General features: G+C 39.5%; 1 protein-coding gene across 18 annotated transcripts in view; it reads left to right on the top strand.

The window, feature by feature from the left end:
- TTC39B (tetratricopeptide repeat domain 39B) overlaps positions 1 to 14,084 on the top strand; it is a 149,983-nt gene that overhangs the window by 71,855 nt on the left and 64,044 nt on the right. For 9 of the 18 annotated variants that reach the window (XM_070248704.1, XM_070248698.1, XM_070248695.1 and 6 more), the window contains 2 exons: positions 8,047 to 8,142; positions 10,265 to 10,363. In XM_070248704.1, the coding sequence (XP_070104805.1) occupies positions 8,063 to 8,142; positions 10,265 to 10,363 (179 nt within the window). In that variant the 5' untranslated portion in view covers positions 8,047 to 8,062. Of the gene's footprint in view, positions 1 to 8,046; positions 8,143 to 10,264; positions 10,364 to 13,082; positions 13,186 to 14,084 lie in introns of those variants that run through there. The other 9 variants (XM_070248710.1, XM_070248699.1, XM_070248707.1 and 6 more) reach the window with 2 other exon arrangements.

Raw genomic sequence — 14,084 nt, 5'->3', positions numbered from 1 at the left:
CTTAAAGAGGCAGTAAAGTATTTCTGATTTTATTTAGAAGCCTCAAAAGATTAAAATAGGCTTCCCATTGTTGGAGCTAGCTTTTTCCAAATGCATACATCAGTTTGGGTAAACTGAAATTGCCCCATATTGGCCATTTTAAAGTGAGATCTCCTTTAGCATGTTTAATTTAACATAGCCTGAAAGGTGGATTTATATGTTCTTAAAATATCAGACAGGGGAAATGTTCCCCAGTTAGACATAATGTTTATCTCCATGCCATAATTTACAATACAATCAGACAAAAGAGATGTAATTATTTTACATAAAGCCCATTTAAATATACCAATTTTTACAAACTTTTACCTTAATTTTACTAACGCTTATACTTCTTTTTTGAAGATTGGCACCTGAGCAAACAACTGTTGCCGATCTTCTTTTTTTTTTCTTTCTGCTTTTTTCTTCCCCAATCCCCCCAGTACATAGTTGTATATTTTAGTTGTGGGTCCTTGTAGTTGTGGCATGTGGGACACCGCCTCATTGTGGCCTGATGAGTGGTGCCATGTCCATGCCTAGGATCTGAACCAGCGAAACCCTGGGCCACCGCAGCAGAGCATGAGAACTTAAGCACTTGGCCACGGGGCCTGCCCCTAAACTCTTATACTTCTAATTATAACTTATATTAGAATTCCATTAGCAAGTTTCAGTATTACAATATTGTGTAGGGGAAGCATTCACCGTTAGACATAACATCTATTTCCAAAAAACACTCAGGCAAAGTTGGCATAACCTCTTCATATAATATTAGCTTAAACACTTTAATTTTTATAGTCTTAGTAACCTTAGTAGCCTAACTGTTGCCCCAAACAATTGTTGGTCAGGTTTTTTCTATTGTGATTTCTGCCTCCTGACCTTTAAAAATTTTTCAAACTGAGGTGAATAGAACAGGTTTTTCTGATGTCCTTTAATGTTTGGGGGCCAGTATGTGTGGGGGGGTCCCTTTAGCCCATCCAACCCTAGGCAGTGTTTTATTAAAACCTTTGTTTTAACTTTATTTGTGTCTGTTCCATTTATCCTATTTTCCTTTTTAATAACTAGCTAAAAATTTTCATCCTGTTGGGATGAGTCCTGTGACTCTTTTCTTTCTGATTTCTTTTTGTTAACTTAATGTTTTCATTAGCATCTGTAAGACCACGAGAAGACGTGGAGACCCCAAGTTTGATTAAGTTCTTAAGACTAGTCATCATATTTTCCTTTTAATTTGGTCTTTTCATAGGTACCCATAAAACAGCTGTTTATCATGAGAGCTCTTTAAAAGTTTCCCAACTTAAGGATCCATTGTTTGGCCATTTTTTTCCTCTGGAGTCAAGAATATTGTGGCCATGTGGTGTTACAAAAGAAAATCTTCCCTTTGTAGACATTGGCTTATAGCTATAGGTTGACCATCAGCCAAAGTTTTTCCCAAGAGGCTCTTAGGTGGAATAGATGCAGCACCTCCATTTTAACACTTTTAAAAGGAAAGACGAACAGACAAACAATAACAAATACCAAACAAGCACACTTTCCCAAAAACCCTTGGCCACAAACGGAAGCCAAAACAAAGACCAAAACCAAAACCCGAAGTGCTTCCAGTCCCAGCTTCGTCCGTGTCCTACACTCGGTGGGCGCCCAACAAATGAAGATATGCTACGCAGATCTTCCCAAATGAGCGAGGACAAGGGGCCTCGGCTGTGCACACCCAGGGGACTTACCAAAATCTGGCTGGGGCATCGCGACTTCAAAACAAATGGAGCACAGACGGCTGCCAGGTACCCGTTATTTCTGGCTGGTCCTGTTGGAAAAGGTGAGCACAGGGACAAAAACAAAAACTACCAACTACTTATAAGAGATGTCTTCCTAAGTCATGAACCTAGTTTCTTCCACCAGCAAAGCAAAAGCACCGTGGGCCAATGACGTCTGGTCAGCAGCCAGTCGCTTGGGGCTGTCCCTGAGACAAGGGGCTCAGGCAGCTGCAGGACAGCTTCCAAGAGGGGCCTTTAGCCAGGGGCCAGTGTGCCACAGGCGAGACATCCACTTGGGACATTGTCCCATCTGGGTCGCCAAATTGATACTGAACCTGAAGTGAGTTCGCTCACCCGTTGCACAGCACTTCAATCTCTGACACTGGGTATAGTGGAAGAAAGTAGGAATTTTATTATTGTACAGCACTGAGCAAGGAGAGAGGGTAGCTAGTGCTGAAATCCCAAACTCCCCAAAAAGCCTAAAGGAAGGGTTTTTATTTGGGGTTTTAGGTAGGGGAAGGGGAGCATATGGCCTTGCTGGTTGGAGCTTTCCCACCAGCCTGTCTTTGGCCTGGAGACTGCTTGCAGAGAGGAGGGAGCCCATGACCTTGCTGGTCAGCAGCTTTCCCACCAGCTTGTAGCTCCTTGTGGGGAGGAGATAACAAATCCAGGTGCTTGTCCTTGCCTGTGTCTGTCTCCATGGAGGAAAGTGGATTCTGGAGCTAGGAAGCCAGGGAGTAAGCAGGGAATGAGTGCTTTGGTTTTAGCCCCATATGTGCTGGGTTTAATGTAGGGAAACCGATACCAGGGCTGGTATCAAAAGTAGATTAGTGGTTGCCTAGGACTAGTGGTGGAGGGGGAAATGGAGAGTGACTGTTGATGGACAGATACAGGGTTTCTTTTGGGTGACAAAATATTGCAAGATTAGATTGTGGTGATAGTTTGTCACCTCTACGAATATACTGAAAACCATTGATTGTATACTTTAAATGGGTGAATTGTATAGTCTGTGAATTTCGTTTCAATCAGACTTTTTTTTTTTTTTTTTTAAGATTTTATTTTTTATTTTTTCCTTTTTCTCCCCAATGCCCCCCGGTACATAGTTGTGTATTCTTCGTTGTGGGTTCTTCTAGTTGTGGCATGTGGGACGCTGCCTCAGCGTGGTCTGATGAGCAGTGCCATGTCCGCGCCCAGGATTCGAACCGACGAAACACTGGGCCGCCTGCAGCGGAGTGCGCGAACTTAACCACTCGGCCACGGGGCCAGCCCCTCAATCAGACTTTTTAAAAATTAAAAAAAAATTAGAGTAGTAAAAACAAAGCAAAATAAGGACATATTTTCCGACATACTAAATCTGTAATTGAAATATGACGTGTTGTTTTTTTAGCCTCTGTCAACCCAATAACAATATTTTTCACTAGCTAAAAATACATTTCTTCTAACGTCTGACTGTAACATCTAGGTTATGCTCAGGAGTGGAACAGGCAAGTCATTCTATTCAGTTATGTTTTTAAGAACTGTGCTTACTTTGGTGATACAAATTCTAAAATCGAAGCAATATAGGGAATGTTTAGCATGACTTTTTTGCAAGGTTACGTGTATCTCAGTATAGTGCTCCAGGTATTAAAAACCTTTAATGAAGGAAATCAGAGAAGACCTGAATAAATGTGTATAGATGTGAAAATGTAATATTGGAAAGCCAGCAGTTCTTTGCAAAGTTCTCTAGAATTGTAATGAAGTCCCAGTCAAAACCGTTGTAGGACTTTTCTTGTACCTTTACAATAACGGATTCTAAAATTCATAAATAAGAATGAAAGTGCAATAATATCATTACCCCCAGTACCACCCAAAAAAAGGGCATTTGGTAGAGGACTTGCCCCATTGGCATGTAGTGTATAAGCAAGCCATGATAATGAAAATTATGTGACTGGTGCAGAGAGAGGCAAACATGTGAATGAGACAAACCAATGCCTGGAAACAGACCTGTGCCCGTGTGGAAACTCGCCCTGCATTAGAGATGGCAGTATTATTCGGTATGTCAAAGTGTAAAAATTATAGAATGAACACAGCAAGATGGTACAAGTGGTTCAAGAGCATTTGGGAAACTGAAGAAAGAATTTTGGAATGAGATTTATTGTATGCAAAACTGGTTTACCTCCTGTCGACAAAGATAATCCATAACCAATCTATAAATGAAAATTTGGGTAAGTTTATTCTGAGCCAAAATGTGAGGACCATGGCCTGGGACCTTTCTTCCTGAAGGAAGAAAGGGCATCAAAGAACTGGGGTGTACAGAGTGGTTATATACCCTCAAAGAGGATGTTTCACGTATGACTGAAATGTCCCTTTTACAGTAGTCACAAGACTGCTCTGTTGGCACAGCAATTGATGGACACAGCAGGGTGGCAGTTCTGTTGTCTCGAGCTGGGCGGTCACAGGTGAGCACAGCAGTCAGTTCCTAGCCTAGGGAAAGATGCTTATCCTTAAGGAAATGCCAATATGGGGGGAAGTTGCACCTTTATCTTAAGGGCATTTGTGCTTGCCATAGTCAGTGTTTAAAGCAGATATACAGTGCATTCTCAATGGCCATGTCAGGCCCTTTTGGAAAGGCAAAGTCAGACTGAATTAGGTTTACACCCAATGGCTTCCTCATATACTCCAATATATCCTATTGCTTGCCATTTCTATTTGTCACTTCTACAAGGCAATTAAACCATAAGCTTACCAGACAAATTATTTGCATGTTTATGGGACATAAAATCTACAAGTTAACATAATATTTTACAGAATATAGACCTTAATCAGTAGCAAATAGCAAATCAAACAAAGGTATATCCCTTAGAGAATGAAATATTCCTTGGGTGGGCCTGTTAGTCCTCCAAGATGACATCGAGAGCTCATGTGGTCTTCCTTTTTGTCTTAGTTCTAAGCTAAGGAGTAGTTGAAGGAAGAGTCATTCACTGGTGTTGGGATAATTGCCTATGCATATGGGAAACAATTAAATTTAGCTCACCCTGTACACAAAATGGATTCCAGATATACTTTTGTGTTATTTTATTATATTATTTTCTCCATGTATTTGAAACATTTATCATAAAGAAAACAAGAAAATAGGTTCTTGATGAAATACTAGATAGTAGTTTAAATGAGTAAATTAGGTCTCTATTAAAAACGTGTGGTTGAATAAAAAATCAGTTTGTAGCATGGTACACTTATTGTGATATTAACATAAATTTTAAAATACTATAGAATTTCTGGGACTCCAAGGAACTAATCTAAAATTTTTTTTGTTAAAGATTGGCACCTGAGCTATCAACTGTTGCCAATCTTCTTTTTTTTTTTTCCTGCTTTTTCTCCCCAAATTCCCCCAGTACATAGTTGTATACTCTAGTTGTGGGTCCTTCTAGTTGTGGCACATGGGATACTACCTCAGCATGGCCTGAGGAGCTGTCCCATGTCCATGCCCGGGATCCAAACCAGTGAAACCCTGGGCCACTAAAGCAGAGCATGCGAACTTAACCACTTGGCCATGGGGCTAGCCCCTAAACTTTTATACTTCAGAAAAAAATGAATAAAATCTAATATTATTTTATTAGTACTTATTAAGTTCTGCTAAATTCAAGCCTATTGTGCCTGGTAAAAATACTATAATTGTAGCTTTGAAACATGCAACATTTACCTGGTACGACAGACTTGATTTTAGCAGAACTTAATAAATTTTACTGTTTTATTTATATAATATGTCAAATCATTGGGGGAAAGATGCGGTCTTTTAAAAATTATCTTGGGAAAAATGGCAAAAGATTAGGAAAAAAATGCACAGCACGGTCTGATACTGTATATGCAAATTATAAATGGGTCAACAAAGTAAAGATTAAGAAGTAACAGCACTGGTAAAATTATGTTATATAATCTTTGTTAAGGGAAGGTGTTTCTAAGTATGCCCTAAAAATCAGAAATGTTAAAGAAAAGAGATTAGTTTTGATTACATAGAAATTTCAGTATTGGGGAGAATTTTATAATTAAAGCTAAAGGTAAATGAGAAACAAGGGTGCATTTTTACAGGGACATTTCAGAGACCATGATTTTGTAGCTCTTACAAATGAATCTGGAAGAGAACAGATGGGCAAGAATGGTCCAAAAGGGCAGACAGCCGTTTGAATGTGTCCGTTCCTCTGTCCCTGCTGCTGGCTGAGAGTCTAGTTTACGTAGGTGCTTAGTGCTTCCTCTCTTTTCCTGGTAAAAAGTTCTTGTGATGGAAAGTAACCTGCCTGCAAGCTAAATTTTCCCTTATTTGTGGAGTTTTCTTCCCTTCCACCACCCCACACCCAGCCACCCCGCGAGAACATTTTCTTGTAACCTGACATCTACAATTTAGGAAACTTGATATGTTTGAGATAAGGTGAATGTTGAATATAAAACAGTATAGGGTATTGGGAAGTCTGAAAGTTGGGATGTAATCAAATTCCACTTAACTGAGGGCAGTGTACATCTTAGAATTAAGGAAAAAAAGCTCCCCTAAAGGAATAGTCAATAATCCTCTCTTCCTTATGGCATGGACGTGGGAAGTGAATGGAAATGAGAAATTGGTGGTTCTGTTATGATACGGGGTGGGACTTATTCTTAAACTCTGTGGAAGTTTCCTTCTCTTGAATGGACCTGCCTCCATGTGTGTCTGTGGTGGTAGCTCTGGGTCAGAGAAGTGGCCTAAGATTCTGCAAACCAAATCAGTGTCCACCTCCTCTATGTCACTTAAGTATTTTTTGGTGTATATATAATGGCAAATGAAGCAGCAGTTTATTAAAAATAAGATACTTTACAAAATACATGCCCTTAAACTCAAAAATTTATCTTTAGGAAATAATCAGGTAAGTGAGTAAAGAGGCTTATTAAGTATTGTTTATAATCAGAAAATATTGGGAGCAACCTACATCGCCCAAAATGAGGGACAGGTAACAAATTATGTTATTTCCATTGAACAGTATGCTGTGCAGACAGTAACTATGATAAAGCACTTCTATTGAGAAGAAAAGATTCTGGATAAGTTAAGTGTATAGTGAAGGAAACCAGACTATATCACCCCAAAACATGCCTCTTTGACATAAAAATCGTTTTGACCTTGTTAAAAAACAAAATTAAACTGAGTGAATTTGAAGATCTAATTGGTTTTATTCAGCAGTTCATGAATTGTGCAGCATCCCATCTAGCAAGGAGAGAGAAAGGAGCTCCAAGGAGCTGTCCAAGGTGGAGGGCTTTTGTAGGCAGAGGGGGCAGAAAGACAAAGTTTCTAACAAAGTGGGTTGTTTCAGGCAAAGTTAGCTTCCTTTGGAGGAAGAGCTGGGGTCTGTCATGCAGGTTACTGCCCTCACTAGTGCTGATCACATCATTCCAGATTGACTGGTTAAAGGTCGCTTTCCTGGGAGCGGCCGAAAGTGCAATTAGGTTAGAGATTATGTCTTGGTTTGTTGTCTTGAGACAGAGGACTCCATTTTGGGCCTGTTTTTTTTTTGTTTTCTTTTGTTTTTTTAACAAGCCAAAGGCAGTTAAGCAGTAAACGCTGACCAAACTCGCCCTTTTCTATCTAAAGTCAGGAAGTAAATTCTCCTGTGACTGGAGACAGACTCTTTCCAGCACAGACAATCTGCAAACAGACCTTATTAAACTAACTCTTATCTTTCTAGTTACTTCTTCACCGTTTCCTACCCATGGCCCAACCCCTTGGTCTTATCAGTTCTTCACCAATTTATTGTTTCTGTGTCTAAAAGTTTTCAAAGCTTCCTGCTCTGGTCGCTTCTTCAGGTCTTCGTTCGCATATGAAGCCTCATGTAAAAATTCCATAAAATTTGTATGCTTTTCTCCTGTTGTCAGTTCAATTTTCAGACTCAGCCAGGAACCCTAAGAGGATGGAGGAGAACTGTTTGCTCCCCTACAATAATATTCCATTTTAATGAAATATGAAAATAGATGTATAGGTTTACTTGGGAAGGATGTATACAAGTCACAATGCTATGTTTTTGGTGGGGCGCTTTGGAGGGTGATTTCAATTAACTTCTTTTTTGTGTCCTAGAATAAAGAGAAAAATAAGTTTATTTTATTGGGGCTGTATTTTAGGAGTGTTCACCACGTAACCGAGTAGATTTTTTGCTATTTGATTTTCAAAATTGCTAAGAAATGGAGGTGACATATAGTGAATAATTGAAGGGCTTGTGTTGTGTCCTTGAATTTATGTAGACTTTTCCTGTAAGACAAAGAAATAAAAACCTCCCTCTGCCTTTTTTATTAACAGGTCTTCTCGTGCAGATATGGCAACAAGCAGCCACTACTTTGCATCACTTGATACAAAACAGGCATCTGGACAGCACAGATCATCCAGTGTGAGCAGGTCAGGAAGAAGGTGTGGGCCTTCCCGGGGGACCAGGGGTGCAGTGCAACCCTTCGGTGAATTGTACTGTTGATGTTAGGGCGTGGCTTTGTGTTTCACTGACCGGTTGGAGGGGAAGAGGTCCTGGCAGGTGTAGTGCCATTTTACAGATTAAGGAAGGAGCCTCAGAGCTGCTAATGCACCCACTGAAGAGGTGGCACCGTTACATAAAAGCAGAGACAAAACTAAATTCAGCTTTTTGGGCACAGCTCCCTTATGAGTCTTTTTCATCTTAAAATTTTTTAACCATTAATTTTATTGTAAAATAATAGAACCACCTTGCCAAGCATCAGGGAAAGTAGAGGAAAGAAGACACATCAATCATAATTATGACTACTTTTAACACAGACTGTTAGCATTTTGGTGTATTTCATCTCAGTCTTTTCCCTAGGCTTGTGCTTCTTGAAAAAGATGTAACTATAGGCTTTTCCTTGAATATTGTATTATAGTTACTTTTCTACTTATATTCTTCTCATAACCTTGGCTTGAAAGTGCATTTTAAGAAATGTTCATTGTAGAAAATTCAGGAAATATGGAAAAGCACAAAAGAGAGAATGACATTTGTATTACCATCACCATAACTATTTTTTGGTGTGTATCCTTTCTTCTTCTCTTCATAGATATTAAATTTTTTTGCTTAATTGGGGTCATATTAAATATACTATTTAGTACCCTTTTTAAAACAATATATCGTGACATTTTTCCTTTCCATTAAATATTTTTTATAATATCACATTTAATTGCTCAGTACTCTTCCTTTTTCGCCCGTTCTAGAGTTAATTTAACCAGTTGTTTCTTTTGAACATGTAGCTAGTTCCTTTGTCAGTTATTAAGGCAACTCTGTTAAAGCTGTTTTTTAGTACCGTGGGAAAGTGCTTTGCATCTATCCTTACAGGTTTATGAAACTTTAGATTATACAGCGGATCTTTAGCACTTTGGATTTTGCATTTGAAATTTGAGCTATTTATGAGTGTGTTCATTACACTCACGGACTTGGCGGTTTGTCTCAGGACTCATCCCCACAATATAAGGAAGCAGTGCAATAATATGAAGATTGAGAAATGGAGATGAAATTGGAAATAACTTCTCAAAATCTGAAGGCATTTATTTTCCTCATTACTATTTTATTCACTATGTCCCTGCTGATGGAAATCTGAGCTTTCTTCAGAAATAGGTGTTCTCCCCTCAGAGTTATCCTCTAACTCATCTGATAGTTTCCTATGTAACTATTGCATCATTTATAATGCTGAGTTTGAAAGCTGTAATAAAATAAGTTAAAAAATTACTACTGAAAATAGTAATAAATAAAGGGCGTGACGTTTGGAGAGCTCTGGGCTGGATGTGTAGACTGGGGCTCTTCAGCATAGCATATATGTAGTTGTTGAATTTGTGAACTGAAAATGCTATTTCCAAGAGAGAGCAAATGAGAAAAGAATGGGGGAAGGAACCTTCAGAGTACAGATGTCAATGGGACAGCTGAGGGAATGAGAGTTTAAGAAAGAGCTGTGGAGATGTGTGAGAGAGGGAAACTCCATGAGATAGTGGCTGCAGGACAGCAGGGGGTTTAGGGGAGGGGGTGAGTTCTGTAATCTGGTCCATGGAGCTGGGTGTGGCAAAGAGGTCTGCACAGATACAGGCTAAAACGTGTCCTTTGCATTTTGTAATTGGGTCATCAGGGACCTTTAGCTTGGAGGGTCTCAGGACAGTTGAGGCGGGAGCCAGTCTGGGGTGGCTGAAGATGCATGGGAGGTGGGGATATAGGAAAAGTGTCGACTCCTTTTTGACTCTCTTGCCTACGATGAGAAAGAGTGGGAGAAGTTGTATGTTAGGAGAAAAAACCAAGATTGAGGGAAAGTTATCTTTTTTGCTTTAAATAGGAGTGAATGAGATTTGTGCGAGTTTCTGAGTTGGGAAGGGGTCAGACAGGAAGAGGTTAAAGAAATACAAAGGAAGAAATGGAGGGGGGAACGTAAGAAAATTTAGAGACCTATTCAAGTATAGTATTAGCATTTGTAGGTTTCATAGCCTTTTTCTTTTAAAAAATTAAACAATAAAAATTCCTGCTCTGCCTTTTAATCAACAGGTCTTGTAGTGCATTTGTAAAAACAAGCACTTATAAATGTGTTCTGGAAGAGCCTCAAAGGACACCTGCAAAGTGGAGCGAAGCTTCAGACTTGGACAAGTATGTAGGTAGTTAGATTGCACAGAACGTGCTACTCCTCCTGTGACTCCTCCCTCCACAGATACCTAATGTATTTGCTCCTCAACACAAACTTGTGAGGCGGTCAAGGAGGGAGTTTTGGCTAGTAGTTATCGAATGAGCGATCTCGGATGTCAAGGGACATACCCAAGGTGCACAACCGGGTAGTGGTTGAATTGCATCTTGATGCTCTGTCTTCTCATTTTCAGGCCAAGTGCACCTTTAACCAACCCATTTTCCTCCCTGGTTATAATTTCTCTCGGTTGAGTCTTACAAAATGTTTTGACAATTCATGATTTCTTTTGATTGTACTTCACCTTGAAAGAGCCAGGAGAGAGTCTTCCCATATAAGGATCCTGGTGTCCAGAGAAGAACATGGCTAACTAGGATGGCTTGCAACTCTGAAATTCTGAGTTTGAGTTTATTGCTGGTGTCCTTACAGGGCACCAGTCACAAAGTTTCAGATGTGTAAGTTTTGTGTTCATCACTTCTTTTTTTATTTTTTTAAGATTGGTACCTGGGCTGACAACTGTTGCCAATCTTTTTTTTTTAAGGATTGGCACCTGGGCTAACAGCTGTTGCCAATCTTTTTTTTTTCTTTCTCTGCTTTATCTCCCCAAAACCCCCTGTACACAGTTGTATATCTTAGTTGCAGGTCCTTCTAGTTGTGGGATGTGGGATGCCGCCTCAACGTGGCCTGACGAGTGGTGCCATGTCCGCGCCCAGGATCTGAACCCTGGGCCGCCGCAGCGGAGCGTGTGAACTTAACCACTCGGCCATGGAGCCAGCCCCAATCACTTCTAATCTTTTGACACACTAGTTGTAGAAGCAACTGTGCGAAGGTCTCTTGAAAAAATGAAGAAAGACTTTCCACTCTGGCCCAGAACTTTCCTATCATTTCCTCCTCTTACCATATCTCTTTATTAGAGTTGAGAGACATGTTGTTTGGTCTTCAAAGGTGTATTTTTCCGTGGGAAATGGAATGATGACAAGGTTGCCCACTTTACAATCTCTAAGATAAAGTATATTTTGTCTTCTTGATCTACTTCAGAAATTTATCAAAAGCAGGAAGCAGAACAGGGGTTTAGGGTCTCAGGATTAAAGGAAGGGAGAGCAAATGTTTTATAGACTTTTCTATACTTCATTTTCTAAGCCTAGATTGTCATCTCGGCATGGGCACAGACCATTGGTGACTTTACTTACTTAATAAAAGTTGGCAGTGGAGAATCCCAGAGTTATGCAGGGAGTTCTGGTCACCTAGGAGGCCGAGTTCCAGAGACTGCTTAGTGGATGAGCCATTTTCCAATGGCTAAATCATTAAGGTTATGGCCAGCTTTTGACTAGGGCTTTGTGAGAGAAGAGGAGACCCTCTCTTGGATTGGTTAGTAACAATGTAAAATTTAACCTACTGAACTGTACACTTAAAAATAAAGATAGTAATTTTTATGTTACGTGTATTCTCCCACAATTAAAGAAAAAGAGAAAGAAAGAAGGCCCAGATATCATTATGTAGAATTCAACCAAGCTTTCTTTGACCTCCTTCTTTGTCTTAGAAAGGTGCTAGGTACATTTTCCATGAGTTTAAGACATCTATCCCATCCCCTCTTGGGAAGATCCCTGCCTCCTCTCCCTTGGGTAATTAAGGAGAAGTTGTACCCCGAGTGTCTGTAGTCTGGGTGACCAGCCATAGGTGCTTCTGCGCCTCTGGATTCCACACACAACATTGGCCTTGAGCTCTCGAGGGCAGGGAGATCTGGAGTCCTCAGTACAGATAGGATCTTGGATTTACTTGGAAAAGAACCTTGGATACTCCCACACACAGTAGTAAAGGTAAGTTCTCTGAATAGTAAGCTGTTGTCCCACTACTATTCTGTGCCTACAAATCTTAAGTGTTTAGTTCTTTTCTTGAAAGAAGTGTCTCTTTTTGCCCTAAGTCTAGAGCCAATTGAGTTATTGGTGAAGGGGTCAGATCTATACAGATCAAACTCTCAGCTTTATTATTCCTAAGACTGTATTGGAGGATGCAGCTTAGATGCAAGTGGAGAAATGGGATTTTGACATACCCTGAATGAAATTTAGGCCCTAAATTGTAAGCTTCCCTTGTGAGGATGATGATGGTGGTGGCATTGCAGAGAGCATAGACTATTTCTCTACAAGAAAGGGGCTGGGTCACGCATGCCCACTTTTTTTTTTTTTTTTCCCAACTCCCCAGTCAGATAACTCTTCTCCCAGAGGAGGAGTGAAAAGAGAAGAAAGAGTCCAGGAGTGTTAGTTCAGCCAAGTCCCCCTCAAGGAAGTCTGAGGAGGGGGAGGAAATGTCCCTCCCTCACAGTTGTTACCTTCCAAGTCATCTATTAGTTTCCTAGGTAGCTGCTGTAATATTTTCAGCTTACATCACCATTTACAATGCTCACTATCCTTAGTTGAAAACTGGTTACTATTGAGCCTTTATTACATAGAGGTGGATTTAAAATAAATTCGTATTAGAGACGTTTTTGGGCAATTCTAAAATGTTAACAGCTATTCAACTGGATGTGCAATTATTTTAAATAATTGATTTTATGAAGTACGGGAATCCAGTGAAAATGTAAAGACTAATTTAGAGGAATTCAGAAGTAAAGCATCATCATATATTGATTTTGTAGACTTTTGTTGATTTTAACACATCATAAAAATCCCCTCTGTGCCTTGTAATCAACAGGTCTCGTGAATCAGATATGGTAATAGTACGTCATGAGATTATGAGCAAAGTACAGAGAAACTACCAGATCAGAAAGTATAAGTGCATATGTGGTTCTTATCAGGTGAGGCTGGGCAGTTTGATACTCCTGGAGAATTATATTAGTGCCTCAATATATATAAATGCTTATACTTTTATTTCCATGAGTGTACCTGATTTTTATAACTACCTTATAAAATAGTAACAGCAGCCTTGACTATCCCCAACTTACAGATAAGGAAACAAACTTTAAGAGATAAAGTGGGTTGTTCAAGCTTATAGAGCTGGAAAGTGGTGGAGATAAGACTTTTTTGTTTTTCTTTCAAGTATTACTTTTATGTTTTAAGATTTTTATAAATGTTTTTCACCATAAAAGTAAAATGGACAGAATTCAGATAATTTGGAAAGGGGAGAAAAAAGTCACCCGTTATCTCTTTACCCAGCGTAAGTCAGTATAATTGAGTTCTCAGAGGGTAGAAAGAAAATCTCCAGGTAAATAATTGAAAATGGCATTAGGAGTCTGAGATGTGGTTAAGCTAGGACCACAGTTCAGTGGAATCGGTACATATGGGAAATCTTTGATTGCGGCTGTTGAGGCAAAGGGGATCCTGGGCCCCTGGATAAAGTTGAAACTTTCTCTGGATGCACTTAGCAAAGAATCCAGAATTTCTGTCTGCCTTCCGTTTCCTTGATCCGTAATAGCCCTTCTCTCCTTTTACCACACACACATCCTCAAATCTCCATAAAAAATAAAATTCTGACATGTTGACTGTCTTATGAAGAATATAACCTTAATGTTCCAAATGGCTCAGTTTTCTCTTCTCTTTGCTCTTATAGTTAGTAAGGTTTTAATAAGAAAAACTCCTTATAGAAAATAATGATTCAAATGTTCTGAACTTATTTTTATTCCTCCCGTCTTTCATGTTGATATGTTATTCTTTCCCCACTCTGATCATTGGTATAACTTGTATTATATAATTGATT

The sequence above is a fragment of the Equus caballus genome, chromosome 23 (genome assembly GCF_041296265.1).
Source record: "Equus caballus isolate H_3958 breed thoroughbred chromosome 23, TB-T2T, whole genome shotgun sequence".
NCBI classification, from domain to species: Eukaryota; Metazoa; Chordata; class Mammalia; order Perissodactyla; family Equidae; genus Equus; species Equus caballus.
The sequence above is the reverse complement of the archived record's forward strand: the minus strand, read 5'-3'. Positions and strand labels throughout refer to the sequence as shown.